This window comes from Neolamprologus multifasciatus, chromosome 15 (assembly GCF_963576455.1).
Source record: "Neolamprologus multifasciatus chromosome 15, fNeoMul1.2, whole genome shotgun sequence".
Classification (NCBI taxonomy): Eukaryota; Metazoa; Chordata; class Actinopteri; order Cichliformes; family Cichlidae; genus Neolamprologus; species Neolamprologus multifasciatus.
The window spans coordinates 17,517,552-17,538,791 of NC_140453.1; the positions used below are offsets into that span (position 1 = coordinate 17,517,552).

Genomic DNA, 21,240 nt, shown 5'->3' on the forward strand with positions numbered 1-21,240 from the left:
CATTTAATAAATTATTTATTTATTTAATACAAATTTTATTTAATTAATGACACGTTTAATTAATAAATTAATTAATCATTGACACATTTAATTAATTATTTAATGGCGTATTTAATTAATTAATTTTGTCACTCCTGGCCCTCCATACACTTTGCCACGGAAGTGCTCGAGAGCTAGCTAGCGAGCTTCATTGGCTCAGCCATAGCAACAGTAGCGAGTCCCTAGCAACATTTAAGAAGACTACGTGCAAAATGGAAGTTTCTCTGTCTTTCTCGTATTTTTCATTTCCTATTGTAAAACTTACAGTCTGGTAATAAATATAGCTTTTTAAATCAGTCAAGGCGTTAGTTTTTAAAATGGGGGACAACAAGCAACAAACTAAGCGAATTTTTATCAACGATGTTGACAGATATTCCTCCAAGCACATCGCGAAGGTAAATATAAGGAAAAGACAGTTTTTATTGTCCCTGCCTAACCGGTCACATTAGTCCATTTTAATATTACTGACTTGTCTGAACAGTTTTTAGCCTCATGCGTGGTGACCTCTGAGGATGAAGAAGAAGCAGAGGCATTAGCCTCCCCTGAAAGTGAACCTGCTTTCCATGTCGTCGGTACGGTGTCTCCTTCCTCTAAAGGTGAAAAGTGGGATTTTCTACGGGAGAAATATGAGGTGAGCGAGGTGCTAAATGCGAAAGACTGTGGGACATTGTCATGATCTGGGGTTGCTCCAGTTGGTTAGGTTAGCAACATATGCCAAAAAAAATTGGGTCAGCTGAGTATGTGAATATACTGAATGAGGAGGTTTTTCCATCAGTGGGTGCTTTTCTTCCCTGATGAAACAGGTATACATGCAAGATAAACGCCAGGGTTCATTGGGCTTAAGGCATAAAGGGGTGGCTCTGGAAGACATCAATTTCACACATGGATTGGCCACCACAGAGTCCAGACCTTAACCCCACTTAGATTTAGTGAAAAATAAGTGCAACTCTGTATAAAAAAATGTCATGGCATTGCATAAAGTTATCCAATTGATACTCCTGCAAATGTGTGTCGTCATCAAAGCTAACGGTGGTCCTATGAATAATATTCTGTGTGACATTTTTTTGCTCCGGGCAGTGTGTTTATAGAACATGATACGTTAAGATTCTGATAAGGACAAATAATTTTTAAAGCTGTATTTTTAAAACCAATTATTTTTAGACTAAGCAACTTAAATTTAAATATATTTATGGACACAGCAAGAACAATTGAAAGTTTAATAGGGTATACAATTTCCTTTTGCAGTCACCAAGCAGTGATGAGCTCCTCCAGCACCTGCTGGAGTGTGATGTGGTAGTGTACAACATCTCAGAAAGTGCCACACAGCAACAGGTTGAAGAAGCAACGTGGGTGCTTACAGGTATGACTGTAAGACTTCTACAAGACCAGTGAAAGATTAAAAATCTTTGTCTATGATTAAAAAAAATCTAAAGGCCACTGCCTTAAAGGGCACTGTTTGCAAGATTGTACCTAAATCCCATCATGTGCTTATTTTAAATTTATCACCATCTATCTTCATGAGACAACATTTAAAAGAGACTGCATTGTTCCAATAACATGCTAATGTTGTTTGTCATCCCTGCCTGTTCTTCTTTTACAAACAGCCCTTCATAATGAGATGCTGAGCTTCAAGTCTCAGAAATTGTTCATCTTAGTCTCCACTGTAATGACGTGGACCATGACTAAACCTCAAAACCCAGTAAGTCTGGAGAAAAGCTAAACAATGTGTGAACTTGTCAGATTTCCATGACTGAGAGTGTAATCTTACTCTTCAGGATGAAACTGATGCTCTGGTATCAGAGGAACAGTTCATAAGAAGAAGGCCTCACCCTGCTTTCAGAAACCACCACAGTTTGGAAAAACTTGTGCTAACACTGGCTAAAGGGGTAAGATTATGATGCTGAAAATCGCAGCATCCTCCAAAATATGTTTCACAACAACAGGAGCAATTCATCCCAAGATTTCATAAGGATCCCAGGAAAATAAATATATCTAAAAATAACTAAAAGTGCTCTGATTTTTCAATCTTGCAGAAAAAGTCCAAACTTGCCGGTTATGTTGTAGCTAGTGGCCTTCAGTATGGAAAGGGGGAGGACCTCTTTCATTACTTTTTCAAGGTAATATTAACACATTAACACATTTTTACACTGCATGTCTTTGCCTATACTGCTTGAATAATATGTATTTGGTATTTCTAAAAGGTTTCTTGGCTGATGGAGTTTCCAAAAGTTCCCATATTTGGACAGGGCACAAATTACATTCCCACGATTCATGTATCTGACCTTGGAGGGTGAGTTTATTTAACTGTACTTCTGCACATATGCTATATATACTTGGAGATAAATGGCACAGACCTGGACTAAATATATATTTGTCTTACAGAGTGATCCAGAACATCATTCAACTCAGACCAAGACCAAAGTACATTGTTGCCGTTGATAATTCCAGGAACACTTTAGAGGATATTGTACAGGTGATTTTGTGATTCTAATTTCAACTAGACTTTTCATTATGAAGAAAAACAGTAGATTGAAAACTACACTCACTGGCCACCTTATTAGTTATAGTAATTCAGTTGCTTGTTAATGTGAATGTTAGCATTCACATGGCAGCGACTGAGTGCACATAGCCATGTAGACATGGTTAAACCGACTTGCTGCAGTTCAAACTGGGAAACTGGGAAAGTAGGGAAAACTACTCACATGGGCTCACCAAAATATATATAGCAACAGCAAATAACTGTCACGGCTGGGGGCAGTCGTGTGGTGTATTGAAAAAGGATCCAAAATGCAGGTACTGGCTGGGGTGCGAGTGAGTGTTTACTTACAGCGGTGAGAAGGTGACAAAACAAGAAGAGCAGAGCAGGGAGTAAACAAACCTAAACTGGGAAAACTAACGAACAAAACTTAAACTAGACACTCACGGGAGGAGGAGCAAAATGCACAAAGAGAGATGGCAGAGAGATACAGAATGAGTCCTGGGTAACATAGACTAATGCAGACTGACATTGAATTAATCGGACGACGCGACAGAGAGCACAGGAAAACACAGGGCTTAAATACACGGGGAGTAATCAGGGAATGGGCCACAGGAGGGAGACACAGCTGGGAGCAATTAGGCTAACGAGACAGGGGAGAGGTAAAACTGAACACACTGACATGAGACATGAACTTTCAGAATAAAACAGGAAACTAACAGACACAGAGAACCAGACCGGACACTGAACTTGACAGGCAGACTCATGAGCAGACACAATAACACCATGGACAGACAGAGAGAACACAGGCAGGCATGAAACAAAAACACTAACACATAGCAAACCTAAACAAAAGACAAAACAGAATAACCGAGAACAAAGAATAATAGAAAGAAACAAAACACCGAGTCCTCAGACTCAGGACCATGACAATAACACACCATGCCACAAAGCTCAAATCATCTCACACTTTTCTTGAAGATGACAGACAGATGACATCATTTCAGTGTACTCAAATGGCCTTGCCAATCACCCAATCAGAATCCAATAGAGCACCTTTGAGATATGGTGGTGGATTTTGAGATCCAGCTACTGTGTGATGATGTCATGTCAAAATTTCTGAGGAATTTTTCCAGCACCTTGATGAATCTATGCCATGAAGAATTAAGGCAGCTTTGAAGGTAAAACGGTATCTAATAACTAGTAAAGAGTGCCCCATAAAGTGTCCAGTGAGTGTATTTATAGAAATACAGAAGTATTTATAGAAATAAAAAAATGTAACAAAATTCAATAGAACCCACTTTGTGGGTTACTTGCATGTGAATTGATTGTCATTTTAACTGACTTTTTTATTTTTATTTGAATTTTATTGAATTTTATTTTATTTTATTTGTATTCTTTCACTTATTGTTGCATGTGTGTTGTTGCTGCCTGTGTTTGAGTAATTTCTGTAACTGTGAGACATCTGCTGCTGCCTATCTTGGCCAGGTCTCCCTTGAAAAAGAGGTTTTTAATCTCAATGGGATCTTCCTGGTTAAATAAAGGTTAATAAATAAATAAATAAATATAAGAAGAATACTCTTTTGAGGTGATGAAAATCCAACTGAGATCCTTTGTCAAAAGTCACATTTGGCAAAGAAGGAGAAAAAACACACAAAACAATCTCTTTCTTACCTTTATGTCTTTAGATGATAAGTCATGTGCTTGGACCAGAAAAAATTCAGAAATTACCACCACAGGAAGCGATTGTCATGAAGGCGTTTAAGGTACTGTAAACTATGTGATTTATTTTATTTGATTTTAAGATGATTTAGATTTTTTTTCTGCCTATAATGCAAAGATCTAGAGCTCTACATATAAGTATTTTAAGCAGAATACTCACCCAAGCTTAGTACTGCTATTACTGTCACTTGCAAATGTAAATGTTTTCTTAAGTCCCTGAAAGTGTTGCAATAACAGCTTCTGACACAAGCAAAAGACTCAAAAGTTTGCGTTCAATTTCTGTTGTTGAGAGATTTAAAATGTATTTTCTTTCCGAGTTGTTTGCTGTTACAACTCCAGTTTCTGTAAATATGGATCAAATAAACCATCTGCTGTTTGTTTGGCTTGTAGTAAACATCTATGCTATTTGGATGTTTGCTGAAAAATATTTATTATCAAACACACTGTTGGTAATTTAACACCTTTTTATTTCAGCCAGAGGAACTGGAGTGCCTCGGCATCAACCTCCGCCTGGAGACCTTTATCATAAATGACTTTTTCAACCTAAGCTGGACATCTGAAACCGGGATGGTTGAAAACATGGATAACATTGTGCAGGAATACAAAGACACCTGGCAGCTGCTTGTGAGTGTTCCAAGTCTGTCAAATTAAATTTCACCAATCCATTTATGCAAATTAGTGCATCTTTTAAGATGTGCTACATCATTTGCTTAATCCATCCATCCATCCATCTTCCTCCGCTTTATCCGAGGCCGGGTCGCGGGGGCAGCAGCCTAAGCAAAAGAGGCCCAGACCTCCCTCTCCCCAGCCACCTCCTCCAGCTCATCCGGGGGAACACCAAGGCGTTCCCAGGCCAGCCGAGAGATATAATCTCTCCAGCGTGTCCTGGGTCTGCCCCAGGGCCTCCTCCCGGTGGGACATGCCTGGAACACCTCACCCAGGAGGCGCCCAGGGGGCATCCTTATCAGATGCCCAAACCACCTCAGCTGGCTCCTTTCGATGTGGAGCAGCAGCGGCTCTACTCTGAGCCCCTCCCGGATGGCCGAACTTCTCACCCTATCTCTAAGGGAGAGGCCAGCCACCCTTCGGAGGAAGCTCATTTCTGCCGCTTGTATCCGCAATCTCATTCTTTCGGTCGCTACCCACAGCTCGTGGCCATAGGTGAGGGTAGGGACGTAGATCGACCGGTAAATTGAGAGCTTCGCTTTTACACTCAGCTCCCTCTTCACCACGACGGACCGGTGCAGCGTCTGCATTACTGCAGCTGCAGCCCCAATCCATCTGTCGATCTCCGGCTCCCTTCTCCCATCACTCGCAAACAAGACCCCGAGATACTTGAACTCCTCCACTTGGGGCAGGAACTCATCCCGACCCGGAGTGGGCACTCCACCCTTTTCCGGCTGAGAACCATGGCCTCAGATTTGGAGGTGCTGATCCTCACTCCCGCTGCTTCACACTCGGCTGCGAACCGCTCCAGTGTGAGCTGGAGGCCCTCACCCGATGAAGCCAACAGAACCACATCATCTGCAAAAATCAGAGATGAGATTCTGAGGCCACCAAAGTGAAAGCCCTCCGCCACTTGGCTGCGCCTAGAAATCCTGTCCATAAAAATTATGAACAGAACCGGTGACAAAGGGCAGCCCTGGCGGAGCCCATCACCCACCGGGAACGAGTCCGACTTATTGCCGGCAATGCGAACCAAGCTCTTGCAACGGTTGTATAGGGATCGAATGGCCTGTAGCAATGGGCCAGACACCCCATACTCCCGCAACACCTCCCACAGGACACCTCGAGGGACACGGTCGAATGCCTTCTCCAAGTCCACAAAACACATGTAGACTGGTTGGGCAAACTCCCATGCACCCTCAAGTATCCTCGAGAGGATAAAGAGCTGGTCCAGTGTTCCGCGACCAGGACGAAAACCGCATTGTTCCTCCTGTATCCGAGGTACGACTAGCGGACGAACTCTCCTTTCCAGCACCCTGGCATAGACTTTCCCAGGGAGGCTGAGGAGTGTGATCCCCCTGTAGTTGGAACACACCCTCCGGTCCCCCTTCTTAAAGATGGGGACCACCACCCCGGTCTGCCAATCCACGGGTACTGCCCCTGATCTCCACGCAACATTGCAGAGGCGTGTCAACCAGGACAGCCCTACAATGTCCAGAGCCTTCAGGAACTCGGGGCGGTCCTCATCAACACCAGGGGCTCTGCCACCAAGGAGTTGTTTAACTGCCTCAGTGACCTCACCCCCAGAAATTGGCGGGTCATTCCCCTCATCCCCAGACACTGCTTCCTCCTCGGAAGACGTGTCAGTGGGATTAAGGAGGTCCTCGAAGTATTCCTTCCACCGCCTGACAATTTTCTCAGTCGACGTCAGCAGCGCTCCGCCAGCACTATACACAGTGCAGGTAGAGCACCGCTTTTCCCTCCTGAGACGCCTGACAGTTTGCCAGAATCTCTTCGAGGCAGTCCGAAAGTCTTTTTCCATGGCCTCTCCGAACTCCTCCCACACCCGAGTTTTTGCTTCAGCCACTGCCTGGGCCGCATTCCGCTTGGCCTGTCGATACCTGTCGGCTGCCTCTGGAGTCCCACAGGCTAACCAAGCCTGATAGGACTCCTTCTTCAGCCTGGTGGCTCCCTTCACCTCTGGTGTCCACCATTTGGTTCGGGGATTACCACCACGGCAGGCACCAACCACCTTGCGGCCGCAGCTCAATGCAGCAGCTTCGGCAATGGAGACGCTGAACATGGTCCATTCGGACTCAATGTCCCCAGTCTCCCTCGGAATGCTGTTGAAGCTCTGCCGGAGGTGTGCGTTGAAGATCTCGCGGACTGGGGCCTCTGCTAGACGTTCCCAGCACACCCTCACTACGCGTTTAGGTGCACCAGGTCTGTCCAGCGTCCTCCCCCGCCACCTGATCCAGCTCACCACCAGGTGGTGATCAGTTGACAGCTCAGCCCCTCTCTTTACCCGACTGTCCAGAACATATGGTCGCAAGTCTGGTGATACGATTACAAAATCCTGGTGCCACTTGCACTTATGGACACTCTTATTTTCGAACAAGGTGTTCGTTATGGCCAAACTGTGATTAGCACAGAAGTCCAATAACAAAGCACCGCTCGGGTTCAGATTAGGGAGGCCGTTCCTCCCAATCATGCCCCTCCAGGTCTCGCTGTCGTTACCCACGTGGGTAACTCCAAAATGCCACTTGGCGCATAAGCGCAGATGACAGTCAGGACCCGTTCCCCGACCCTTTTTTTTTTTTTTTTTTTTTTTTTTTTTTTTTTTGCCTGTCCCGTTTGGCTCTTTTGCCATCAGAATTATTGTCTAAAGGCGAAGAAAGATGCCCAACGGATTTTCTTTACCAAATTGACCATCCCAGCTTTGCCGTAATGGTCCATTTGATTCACCTTTTATTCTTTATTTTATTTTCACTTGCTGAATACGGGACAGACTTGACTGGGGGAAAGAAAAGGGAGAAAGAAAGAGGGAAAGAAAAACAGTTGAGAAGAGGGACGGGGGAGAAGGGCAAAAAACAAAAACCAACAGAATAAGCAGAAAAAGAAAAAAAAAAATACATATATCGATCACCTGGATCACCTGTTGAGAAAGAAAAAAGAAAACAAGCAGAAGAAAACGAGAGTAATACAATAAACAACATCACAATGATATATGGGAATATGACAGTAAATACTAAATATTAAACATTATTGTGCAGCACGTAAGATCGACAGCACAGTGTGCATTGAGGTAGGAGCCAAAAAGGGTGTAGTTTGTGTGTGTGATCACCCGTGTGTACACCTGTGAGCATGGACGCGCTTGTTTTCTTAAAAGGTTCCCTCATGTAATGATCTGCTAGAGGGTGTGGGGGGCCACTGCCCCGTCCTCCAGGGCATGAAGCAGGTATGGAGGAGATCAAAACTCCAGACATCCAGAGGCCCCCAGAACACAAGAGACCAAGGAAGACCAACAGAGGGGCAGCCGTGCCACTGTCCCAGAAAGAGCTGAGGAGAGTCCCAGATGAGGGGTCACCCAGCAGCCACGGAGCAGAAGCCAGGGGGGGTTGCAGTGACGTGCCCGTGAGCTCCGCAGGCAGCCAGCTGTGCCTGAGTGACCGAGCCCCAGGCCGAGAGGCCGGGGGCACCCCACCTCCGAAGTGGCCCAAGCGAGCCCCAGGCTCCAGGCCCCGATAAGCAGCCGCCAAGGAGTGAGCCGGTGTGTACCCGGACGCCCACCCCCGGACACAAAGAACCACCAACGCACCGATGTCTGAGGGAGTCCGCCCCCGGCAGGGGAAGTGGTGGGGGGAGATAGGCCTCCAAACCTTGGAGGGCCTGAGCTGTCCTCAGAGAGGTGGCGTCTGATACCCAACCTGACATATGGACACAGACATACAGGCACACACAGATACAAACATCCATTCCCACCCTCATGCTCTCATATGCACTTACTCCACACTCAACCAACGTGGAGACAGACATAAAGAGACGCTGTACACACAATCACACTCCCCAAGCGTACTCTACGAACCGGGTCTAGGTACCCTTGCCCCTGGAGGGGGGAACTGCACCCAGACCCAGGTTGTGTTACCCTTTTCCCTGCGGTGGGGAGAAGCAGACCGCCCCGACTCCGCAGCAGCAGGGAGGCCCCACATTCCGGACCCCAGTCGGACGGCCAACTCCTCCTCCTAGCCCCCCTGCTCCAGCAGACCGCAGAGAACGAGGGTGAGAGAAGACTCCTAACCTCCCTCCACCCGCTCATTGTAGTGTTGATGTATGTGTGTTCTAAGGTGCATTTAAAACCCAGGAGGGCATGGAGCTACCTGCCAGAGAGCAGCAGGTAAGCGCATAGTCCCTCCTGCTAGCCCTCAATGTCTACGTGTATTTAAAATTGAGAGGTGGGCAACGACGCCAGGGGTGAGGTGTACACCCTGATGGTAATTGGGATTCCGTGTAGCGTGCCCACCCCCAAGATCCTATATGTATGTGTAATGAGAGTGTGAGTAATGTGAATGTCTAAGTTGCGGGATAAAATTGAGGCAGAGGCAGCCAGAAGGGGACAGAGGGGGGGGTTACCTCCTCTGCACCCTGGTGACACACCCCTACTCCAAGGCCCTGCATGTGTGGGTGGTTGTGGTGGAGCGGGAAGAGGGAGGCAGCTGGAGATGGGGAGGGAAGGAAGGGAGGGGCAAGTGACCCCTCCCTGGGGCCAGCTCCCCCGCTGACCCCAGTAGGCACCCCCATACTCCGCGACCCACCAGGAAAGGGGGGCCCAGGCCCATCCGAACCGGGGCCCAGTGCAGCGGCGCCGCCCGGCCCCACAGAGCCCGGGGCAGTCCACCCAACCCCACCACAGAGAAAACTGCACCCACCCCATCATCCACTCATCTTCCAGACTACATAAAACAATAGACGCCCAGGCTGAGATCTTCCTCCACCTCTCCTGTATCTCCCCCTCTTGCAGAGAGAGTTCCTGAGAGAGGAAAGCTCCTGCAAGATGTGACAACCCCCCCCCCCCCCACCAGTTGAAGAGCCCCCCAGGTGGCTCGGCGCACCGGCGGCACCCTGCGCCAGTGGTGGGCCCCCATATACCCACCGGCCCACAACCCCGGCAACACATCAACCAGGACCCAGGCCCCCGAGGCCCGGCCAGGGCCCCAGGCCAGAGCCGGAGCGCCCCCAGAACCTCACGCCCGTCCCGGACCCTCCCAGGGGCAGCCAGGCTACCAGGTCAGTAACCCCCGTCTGTCAGCACAGACCCTCCCCTAGCCCTGCTGCACGTAGCCACGAGGAAACCGTCACCTAAGAGCCAACAGAGCCCCTAATTGGCCATGACCGCTACCCCAGGTTGAGCCCCCCAAGGAAGATGCTCCCAGGGAACCCCCCGACGCCCTAAGCCCGACCCTACCCCCACACCAATCACAACAGTGAAGGCGAGACCAAAATATGACCCCCCACCCCCACTAGGTGATGGAGCTGATCAGAGGAGCCCAGAGCGATTGATCTGATGTGGTGGCAGAGGCTGTATTAAGACTAATGTAATCTAATAGATAATTTCTATATTGGTTAGAATTAAGATTGTTTTTATTTTTCCAGTTCATGAGGACTGTTTTCTTGGCTATGCATAGGGCAGTGAAAACCATATGGGCTATATTCTTTTCTGAAGTGACATTATCTAAGCTGCCCAACAAACACACTAAGGGGGAAGTTGGAATGTTACATTTCAGACACTTTGATAAGTCTTCACATATCTCGCGCCAAAACCTCTGAACTGGTGGACAGAACCAAAGAGCATGGATATAATTGTCCGGTGAATTGGTTTGGCAGTGTGAGCAGTTGTTGGTAGATGCAAAGCCCATCTTGAACATCCGATGACCTGTATAGTGCACTCTATGTAGTATTTTGTATTGAATTAATTCAAGACTGGGATTTCTGATTAGATGAAAGGTTTTTAAGCAAATCTGAGACCAGAAGTTTTGGTCTAAGTTAACTGATAAATCCGCTTCCCATTTTGCAATAGGAAGTGATATTGATTCATCTGTTTTAGAAAGCATTCTGTATATTTTGGATAGTAATTTGGGGGTTTTAAGAGTAAAAAATTGAACCACACTTGGTGGTGTTTGTAGTTCAACTTGACCCGGTTTAAATTTCTTTTTTATTATGGATTTAATTTGTTGATATTCTAAAAATCTTTTCTTGTTGATCCCATATTGTGTAACTAGTCTGTCAAATGAAATAAATTCTGTTCCTTCTAGTATATGTTCTACATATTTGATTCCTTTACCATTCCAATCTGAAAAGTTTATCATATTATTGTTTTGTAATATGTCAGGGTTGTTCCAGATAGGTGTACGTTTGCATGGGATTAATGAAGACTCTGTCAACTTCAGAAACTCCCACCATGCTGTCAGAGAAGAGCTGATGTTGATGCTTTTGAAGCATTCATGTCGTTGGATGTTTGAGCTGATAAATGGTAGATCTGAAATCTCTAGATTATTGCAAAGTGCTTGTTCTACATCTAGCCAAGGTTCATCTAAAAGGGTATGTTTTAGCCATCCTGAGATAAACTGAAGCCTGTTGGCTAAGAAGTAGTGCTGAAAGTTAGGTAGTTCTAATCCTCCTTTATCCTTGGTTTTTTGTAGTGTTTTTAAGCTTATACGTGGGGGCTTATTTTTCCAAAGGAATTTGGACATATATGAATCTAGAGATCTGAACCAATCTTGCGGCGGTTTAGTTGGGATCATTGAGAATAAATAATTTATTTTTGGTAATACCATCATTTTTATAGCAGCAACCCTTCCCATGAGTGATATGGGTAGACATTTCCATCTAGCCAGATCACCTTCTACTTTCTTTAAAAGTGGTGTATGGTTTAATTTAGTTAGATCTGCAAGCTTGGGAGAAATATTAATACCTAAATATTTTATATTTCCCGATTGCAGTGGAGTAGAAGAGGAATTATGGAAGCAGCAATTAATAGGAAGGACTGTAGATTTTGACCAGTTAATTGAGTAATCTGATATTCTTGCAAAAGAGTTTATCAATTCAATCACCCCAGAGATATTGGTTTGTGAATTTTGGAGAAAGAGTAACACATCATCAGCATAAAGGCTGATTTTATGTTCCACGTTCTTGCATTTTATGCCCTTAATTGCTGAATTCTGTCTAATTGCTGCTGCTAGTGGTTCGATAAAAATTGCAAACAGTGAAGGGGAGAGTGGGCATCCCTGCCTGGTGCCCCTGAGGAGACATAAGCTGGAGGATGTCTGGTCATTTGTTCTGACACAAGCTGTTGGGGAATTATATAATATTTTTAACCAGTTGATGAAAGAAGATCCAAAACCAAATTTGTGTAAAGTTGCAAATAGAAATTTCCAGTTAACTCTGTCAAATGCTTTTTCTGCATCTAAGGAAAATATTGTAGTTTCAAGGTTTTTACTGTATGAGTAGTCTATCAAATTAAGTAATCTACGTGTATTTGTTGATGAGTGCCTACCTTTTATGAAACCAGTTTGGTCAGGATGAATTAAGAGGGGGGTTATTTTCTCTAGTCTCTTTGAGAGAGCTTTGCAGATTATTTTGAGGTCTACATTAATAAGGGATATTGGACGATAGCTTGAGGGATATACAGGGTCTTTGCCTGGTTTTAGCAGGAGATTAATGTTTGCAGAATTCATATTTGATGGAAGTCTGCCCTTTTCTTTGATTTCTAACAACGTTCTGTAAAAAACTGGTGCTAGAATCGTCCAGAATTCTTTGTAGAATTCTGCAGGAAAGCCGTCTGGACCTGGAGCCTTATTATTGGACATACTTATCAGGGCTTCCTGGAGTTCACCTGATGTCAGTGGCGAATCCAGTGCCATTGCTTGAGAGTCTAATAATTTTGGGAGAGTTATGTTGTCTAAAAATTGATCAATTTCCTTTTTAGATGGGTTTATTTGTGGTGAATACAACGTTTTATAGAAATCCCTGAAAATGTTGTTTATTTGTTTCGGTTCATATATTGTGTTCCCAGATGAATCTTGAACAGCACATATAGTTGTTTTTTCTTTCTTTATTTTTAGCTGGTTTGCTAGAAATTGACCGGATTTATTACTATGTTCATAATTTTGTAAGCGTAGTCTTTGTACTAAGAATTTTGTTTTTCTATCAATTATCTCATTTAATTCTAGTTTTGTTTTGCGTATTTTGTTCAATGTTTCCTGATCTTGGTGGGACGCGTAGGCTTCTTCTAGTGATTTGATGTTTTTTTCTAATTCCTGAATATTTTTGTTTTCTTTTTTCTTTTTATGTGATGAGAAAGAAATTATTTTACCTCTCATCACAGCTTTCCCTGCTTCCCATAAAACAGAAGCTGATGTTCCGGGAGTGTCATTAAAGTCTAAATATGAAGTCCACTCTTTTTTAAAATATTTAATAAAGTCTTCATCTTTAAGCAGTGATGTATTAAATCTCCAGTTTTTACTTGGCATAGTATTATTCTTGTGCATTAGTGTTAAAGATACAGGAGCATGATCGCTGACAGCTATAGGGTGAATCTCAGTGTCTGAAACGTCACTCAGCAGTGAGCAGCTGACCAAAAAATAATCTAGACGAGAGTAGGAGTGATAAACATGTGAAAAAAAAGTATATTCCTTACTGGTGGGGTGAAGGGAGCGCCATGCATCGCAAAGACCAAAGTCGCTCATATACTGTTTGATTATATTTGTGGACTGCCAATTACGCTGAGTTCCTGCTGTATTGAGCCTATCCATTTCTTCATTCAGTCCAAGGTTGAGGTCGCCTCCAAGCACAAGTGTGCCATCTAAGTGTTCAGAGAGTGCACTGAAAAAACCGTGAAAGAATGAGGGATCATCAACATTTGGACCATATACACTTACAATACATAGCTTTTTATCAAGTATAGATAGTTTAATGATTAAGAATCTGCCCTCTGGATCTATAACTGTATCGAGTACTGTGAAATTAATTTTTTTATGGATTAAAATTGCTACTCCCCTTTGTCTAGAATTATAACAAGCTGAGAACACATTAGGAAACTCAGGTGTTTTAAGTTCATTCGAACCTCTAAGAGGTCTGTGGGTCTCTTGTAAAAGGACAACATCTGCCTGTAGTTTTTTGAGTTGGTTAAATATTTTTAACCTCTTTTCTCTGGAGCCAGCTCCATTTACATTCCATGTAACGAATCTTAGTGCACCCATATATGTCTGTACATAACTGGGGGTGTACTCTGTGTGTGTCGCTTAGACAGGTGGAGAGAATACATCACTTGTTCATAAATAAGGAGAGGGAGAGAGAGAAAAAATGTGTGGCGAGATGCTCCCTGAGTCTGACTATGTGTTTGCATATTACTTTAATATGTAGCCAAGCATACTCATATTAGTAATATGTAATATTACATATTACTAATATGAGTATGCTTGGCTTAAGTGTGTGTATCCTGTAGGTCTGTGTGCGCTGTCTGACTGATGTAAATGTGCTGCCGTTGAGCGCATGACTGTGCGTGATCGTGCAGTGAGTAAGTGTCGAAATAAATGATGTTGTTTGTGGATGAGTGTGGAAGCAGGTGATCGAAGCAGTGAAAGAAATAAAGAAAGAAACCAAGGACGAGGGTGAGCAGCATAAAAACAAGAGGGGGAAAAGAGAGAAAAAAAAAACGAGAAGAGAGAAAAGAAAACGTAAACATTCCAGTTAAATCACTGACGGAGAGTGACGGTGTTAATACTGCTATGAAATCACACTTAAGATGCGATTTGATACCGGTAAGTTAAACAGATGTTAATGCAAGTTAGTGTGAGTGGATAGGGAAAGGGTGTAGCGGATTCTTATCTGGTCTGAAGTTAATACAGCCACGGAGTGATGTTGGGGTCGCGGTGGAGCTGTCCGTCCACGTACAGCCGGTCCACAGCGATGACAGCGCGGGAGCCTTTCTGGATGAAGCCGCGTCGAATTGGGAAGAGGACCCTGCGTCGTTCCAGGATCTCTTTGGGGAACTGATCGTTCACGCTGAAGTCCGTTCCTTTTAATTCCCTGCCGCGGCTTTTCACATGTTGCTTTTGTTTGAAGTGGCCGAATTTGGCCACGATAGGACGTGGTCTCCCGGCCGTAGCCCGAATGGGGCCGAGGCGATGCACCCTATCGAAGACGATGTTCTTCACCGTGTCCTCCGGCAGCTTCAGGTGGGTTTTGATGAAGCTTTTTACCGTGGTCTCCGCGTCCTCTCCAGCGGCTTCTGGAATACCAGAAAATACTAGATTATCACGCATGCTACGAGCTTGTAGATCAATAACCGTTTCTTTTATTTTTTTATTTTCTCTATTGAGCTGGGTAACATTTTCTGTGAGAGATTTCACCGACTCCCTTAGCGTGGCATTTTCAGCAGCGAGCGTTTCCACTTGCTGCTGGCTGAACTCCAGGGATTCTCGCAAGCATTTAAATTCCCGGTGAAGAATCTCCACCAGGGACAGCCTTGCGTCGAAACTGGACAATCGCTTGTCGATTGACTCCAGTATGTCGGCAATATCTTTGCCAGCTGGCGATGTTGTGCCGGGGGAATCTGCCGGGCGTTGTCTTTTCGACGACGGCGTCTCAGATTTGGCCGGGGAAGCTGCACTCTGGGCCTTCTTCATCACGAGATCCTGAAAGCACTGATCAATATAATCTTGGAGAGCCTCTAAACTCTCCCCGTTGTTCTCCAGGGTGTTGGAGATTATTTAGACAAATATTGTTAGTTATGAGACAATTGATAAGTGTATTTGGTAATACTGAAGCTTAAAGAAATTTGTTCAAATCTAAACTACCATTTGCTTTAATTTTCCGCCAAAATCTCCGGCGTCTGACGTCAGTTACAACATGAGTCGCTTACCTTGACCGTCACTTCCGCTCTGACCGTCCCTGCTCTCAGTCTCAGTCGACCCTAAGGTGCAGGGAACAAACCCTCTCATCCACCGGGAAAACCCCCAACGTACCGGCAGCAAGCCGAGGTGATATTAGAATACCCACCCCAGCCCGCCGCCTCTCACCAGGGGCAACTCCAGACTGAGACAGAGTCCAGCCCCTCTCCAGGAGACTGGTTCCAGAGCCCAAGCCATGCGTAGAGGTGAGCCCGACTATATCTAGCCGGTACCTCTCAACCTCACGCACTAACTCAGGCTAACTCCTAACTCCTGCGGGTGGTGGGCCTGCGGGAGGATGGGCCCATATCTCCTCTTCGGGCTGTGCCCAGCCGGGCCCCATGGACTAAGGCCCAGCCACCAGACGCTCGCCCTCGGGCACCCTTCCCGGGCCTGGCTCCAGGGCGGGGCCCCGGTAACCCTATCCCGGGCAGGGTAAACTGTTCCCTCAATGTTCTATTCATAAGGGTCTTCTGAATCGCTCTTTGTCTGGTCCCTCACCCAGGACCAATTTGCCATGGGAGACCCTACCAGGGGGCAAAAGCCCCCAGACAACATAGCCCCTGGGATCCCTGGGACACACAAACCCCTCCACCACGATAAGGTAGTGATTCACGGAGGAGTCATTAAGCAAACTCATTTGCTTAAGTCATCATAAATTTTCAGAAAACCTGAAATAGAAAAGAAAATACTTTTCTCACTTTTTTCCCAGTATATTTGTATATTACACATCATTATATTACTATAGTATTATATTGAATTCATATGTTCTGATTTGTGGAGAATTAAAAAAAAAATACCATCTGGTCATTCTGCAAAAAATTGATCAGATGGTAGGCACTGCAGCTGCAGATGAGGACACTGCATTGCTCTGAATAAACTGCACTGACCCTGAATAATCAATTAAGCAACTAATTATGAAGAGCTCATCGATTCATCTTGGGATCCATGCCCATCCATGTGTTCAGTTTGAAGAGATTTTTAAAAACCTATTGAAGACCGAAAGTTGTCCCAACTGTTATCTGGAATGTGTGACAACAAAGTTAGCTCTTCATTCCACTGCCGTAATCACAAGTGTTAAATACGACTGTGTGTGTGAATCATAGACAGAAAATGAGTATGAAAATGTAGGTAAAAATGTATGTATCCTACAAAATGTAGGTGTCCCACTTGGTGGCAAGAAAACTGAAAATTGAGCTACAATGCATCCAGTGTTTGTTTGTGTATCTCTCGCTTGTTCTTTCATGACAGCTGATCATTTCTGAAAAACAAAAACTTTTCTGAATCATCAACTTTTTAAAAATTGTTCTTGTTTAGCCCATTCGAATCTTGCTGCTTGGACCTCCAGCTGTGGGGAAAACCACCCTTGCAGGAAAGCTCTGCCATCATTACCGGTTGCATCAAATCAAGCTCAAAGAGGTCCTCGAAGAGAAGATTGCACAACTGGTCAGTGGAAGCAGAACTGCACATACATACCAGACAGTTGATTTTCCTCTCACTGCTGTCCTGTAGCTACAGGAAAATGTGCTGCCCTCCTGTGAAAGTCTTTTTGTAAAGACAGTCGATGCACTAATGCAGGTGTACTTTGAGACTTGTTATGTGGTACCAGTGAAATTTAAAAATAAAGAAAATCTCTTATGTTTCTTTTTTATGCTGCAGAAGGAGATAGTAAATGGACCTAACCCTGAAAAAATCAGTCAAGAGATAATGACTGCTGCACAGACACAACTGGGGAATATTCACAAAAGCATGAAAGAAAATCAAGGTTGGTAACAGAATTATAACCCTAAATAAGATAATCTTGTGAGGCTGAAAACTGCAAAACACGTTTGATTTATTTAAAAATCTTTCTTTGAAGTCTTTTTCAGTCTAGGTTTTTTTTTCTTTTACTTGAAACTTACTTGAAAAGTCTCTAAAACAACACACTTTTGTGGAGGGATGGACAGCATTGTAAATCACAATTTGTCAGGGTCTCTGTTTCGAAAGGCTTCAATTTACCCAAACTCTCAGATTCTGTGTGTCTGTGTTCAGATTTCTGTGGTTTATTCAAACTAGTGTTTTGTTCCATCAGGTCGACTGGTTGACCGTCTCCTTTTTGACATTGTGGAAGAAAAACTAAACTCAAAGCCATGTAAGAACCAAGGCTTTGTTCTTGATGGTTTCCCTAAGACTTATGAGCAAGCGAAGATGATTTTCTCTGGTAGGTTTCATCAATTATTTGAGTCACTGTATAATCTTTTAAAGTCTTTGTCTCATAAAGTATAGCGCTTGTTTCTGTTGCTCAGATGTGAATGTGGATGAGGATGCTGAGAAAGATGATTTGGCATTGATGTCCAAAGCACCAGCCTACAAACAGGCCATCACTCCAGGTTGTTTATGTCTTTGTTGTGTCTTTGTCTAAGCCTTTGCTGACTTATCAGAATGGACTTAATTCTGTTTCCAACATGTGTTGCAGAGTATGTTTTTGCCCTTGATGCATCAGATGACTTCCTGACAAGGAGAGTACAAGGACTTCCAGAAAATGTGGCAGAAAAAATGCGCTACACCCAGGATGAATTTGTACCTCGCCTGACAAAACACAGACAGCTCAGTGGAGCTGAGGAAACAGTGTGTGACTACTTTGATCAGATTGAGATTCACCCATTACATATTGGTACTGTCTGCAAAGCCACTACAACACTGCACTCTGATAAACTGATCACAAACAAGAGACAAAGAGTACTGAAGAGCCCATAAATGATAAACCATGAACAGAACAGTAAAACTGTCGAACATTTCAGAACATGTTTGGTGGATGTGAGAGTGTCCGACTCTGTCTCCATATTGTCTGTTTCTATTAGTCTTTTGCTCTTTTCAGCATCAGGGGCCAGATGTATAATATTATGTAGATTCAATGTGTAACCCTATACATGTGCAGAAAGGTAGAAAGTAAACTGCAACTATTATTAGCAGTCAGTTACCCACGAAAAAAAAGGTCTTTCCTGTTTACAGTGGCTCTGTTTGTGTGATTTCTTCTTCTCCAGAGGTCAGGACAGATGATCCAGAGTACACAGACATCATGAAGATGATCACACGGGTGGTGGGCCCTCCCAAGAATTATGGCTTGAGTCCAGAGGAGCAGGAGGAGCAGGACCAGAAAAAAGAGGAAGAGAGGAGGCAGAAACGGTCCGCAGAGGCTGCTGAGAGGAAACTCAGGAATGAGGCTGTACTGGCTGAGATGGCTGCTCAGTATGAGGACTGGGTAAGTAACACTGTGTCCATCAGAGTGTTTCATACCAGAAGATGCAGAGGAGCAAATGACTCTTAAATGCTAACTGCAGGTTAAATAATTTAATCATTAGCAGAAAAAATTATCAGAGGTGAAGAGACAAGAGAGTGAGCAGCTGGAAGTTCAAGCTCTTCCCCTGCGAAACTACCTGATGAAGTACGTGATGCCCTCGCTCACTGAGGCCATGGTAAAGTGCAGCAAGATTAAACCGGAGGACCCTGTTGACTTTTTGGTATTTAAAAAAAAAACCTTTCCAACAGAATTACCTGTGCTGAACATCAGTGAGCTGATACGGCAGTTGAATTTTTTTAAATTGTTTTTTCAGGCGGAATATCTTTTACGACAAGAAGAATGAGAATTGCTCCGATGAAGGTCGTGCTCCGATGCTGTTGATCAGCATTTTTATGTTGTTACACTGTTACAGTATTGTAATTAAGATGAAATGGTTTGAAAAGAATTTTGTTAAAGAATGTGTTATCTGCACACTACAAAATGAACTCAGCATTCAATTAAAAAACTTGTACACAAAGCCCATCACCAAAAATAAATATTTAACATTGACAGTAAAATTAACTTTTAACGGTTAATTTTTAACACACCTTAAGTATCAATTGTACTACATGCTCATAGGTGTAGTAAAAGTATGATTACAGCTCTGTCCCCTCTGAGCATCCAGCTGGTGGGTGACTCAGCTCAGACTATTGCTGAGTAAGCACTTACTGGAAGAACAACTATGCTGGGACTGGTTTTATGATAACACGGTACTCTTCAGAATTAACACAGTGTAAGGCTCTGCAGGTAATGAAGTAGAACTTTGTAAATATATTTTCAATTGATATATTGTTACACCTTGTTCATATGGGATGGAATCTAATGTATTTTCTGCATATGTTAATGTTTATCAAAATAATAAAAATAGATGTTGCTTTTCAAGTTATTAATAAAAAAATTAAATAAAATTAAAATGCAAGGGAGAAATTCATTGAGTAAAATTTGAGACTTCAGTCCAGCCATTTAAAAAAAAAAAAATTTGTTCTTTCAACACTAGATGGTGCAGGTAGTCTTTCTGTAAACTTTACAGAGAAAGGAAAGATTGTTACTTCAGTTAATCTGTTTGGGTTTTTTTAATTATGTGTTTCTCAGTTCTTCCAAATAACAAGGCAGTGTTTATGTTCTGCTGTTCTGCTTTCTTGCTGTGCTGAATAAATTAGTCTGCACAAAGAAAAAGCCTTTGTTGTGATATTCTTGTAAAATATGTCATAAAATAAGAGTGGGCCATTCCTGTTGTAGTGGTCATTAAAGGCAAAGTCTGCAGTCTGCTTTGTAGTCTGTGACTGAGGAGGGAGCTGTCTCTAGGCTCACTTATGCTCCATGGAGAATACAGTGGCTTGCAAAAGTATTCGGCCCCCTTGAACTTTCCCACATTTTGTCACATTACAGCCACAAACATGAATCAATTTTATTGGAATTCCACGTGAAAGAGCAATACGAAGTGGTGTACACGTGAGAAGTGGAACGAAAATCATACATGGTTCCAAACATTTTTTACAAATAAATAACTGCAAAGTGGGGTGTGCGTAATTATTCAGCCCCCTGAGTCAATACTTTGTAGAACCACCTTTTGCTGCAATTACAGCTGCCAGTCTTTTAGGGTATGTCTCTACCAGCTTTGCACATCTAGCAACTGGTATCCTTGTCCATTCTTCTTTGCAAAACAGCTCCAGCTCAGTCAGATTAGATGGACAGCCTTTGTGAACAGCAGATACCAGACAGGTCAGGGATAAAGTTATTGAGAAATTTAAAGCAGGCTTAGGCTACAAAAAGGTTTCCCAAGCCTTGAACATCCCACGGAGCACTGTTCAAGCGATCTTTCAGAAATGGAAGAAGTATGGCACAACTATAAACCTACCAAGACAAGGCCGTCCACCTAAACTCACAGGCTGAACAAGGAGAGCGCTGATCAGAAATGCAGCCAAGAGGCCCATGGTGACTCTGGACGAGCTGCAGAGATCTACAGCTCAGGTGGGAGAATCAGATTCCCTGAAAAGGTCCCGTTTGCAGTTTGCCACAAGCCATGTGGGGGACACAGCAAACATGTGGAAGAAGGTGCTCTGGTCAGATGAGACTAAAATGGAACTTTTTGGCCAAAATGCAAAACGCTATGTGTGGCGGAAAACTAACACTGCACATCACTCTGAACACACCATGCCCACTGTCAAATATGGTGGTGGCAGTATCATGCTCTGGGGGTGCTTGTCTTCAGCAGGGACAGGGAAGCTGGTCAGAGTTGATGGGGACATGGATGGAGCCAAATACAGGGCAATCTTGGAAGAAAACCTTTT

At 43.9% G+C, this 21,240-nt stretch overlaps 1 protein-coding gene across 2 annotated transcripts; it reads left to right on the plus strand.

The window, feature by feature from the left end:
- Window positions 1–188: 188 nt before the first annotated feature.
- Window positions 189–20,125, plus strand: ak7a (adenylate kinase 7a). 2 transcript variants are annotated; one of them, XM_085133568.1, is made up of 18 exons: window positions 189–434; window positions 521–670; window positions 1,285–1,399; window positions 1,644–1,738; window positions 1,815–1,925; window positions 2,073–2,156; window positions 2,241–2,329; window positions 2,422–2,512; window positions 4,204–4,281; window positions 4,712–4,861; window positions 16,948–17,076; window positions 17,290–17,395; window positions 17,702–17,830; window positions 17,916–17,999; window positions 18,086–18,283; window positions 18,654–18,871; window positions 18,972–19,130; window positions 19,224–20,125. In XM_085133568.1, exons 1-18 carry the CDS (start codon window positions 357–359, stop codon window positions 19,251–19,253), a joined length of 2,094 nt encoding a protein of 697 aa, XP_084989694.1. In that variant the 5' UTR covers window positions 189–356; the 3' UTR covers window positions 19,254–20,125. The 2 variants fall into 2 exon arrangements, with proteins under 2 accessions (XP_084989694.1, XP_084989695.1); XM_085133569.1 differs by having other exon boundaries at window positions 18,975–19,130.
- The last annotated feature ends 1,115 nt before the right edge of the window (window positions 20,126–21,240 follow it).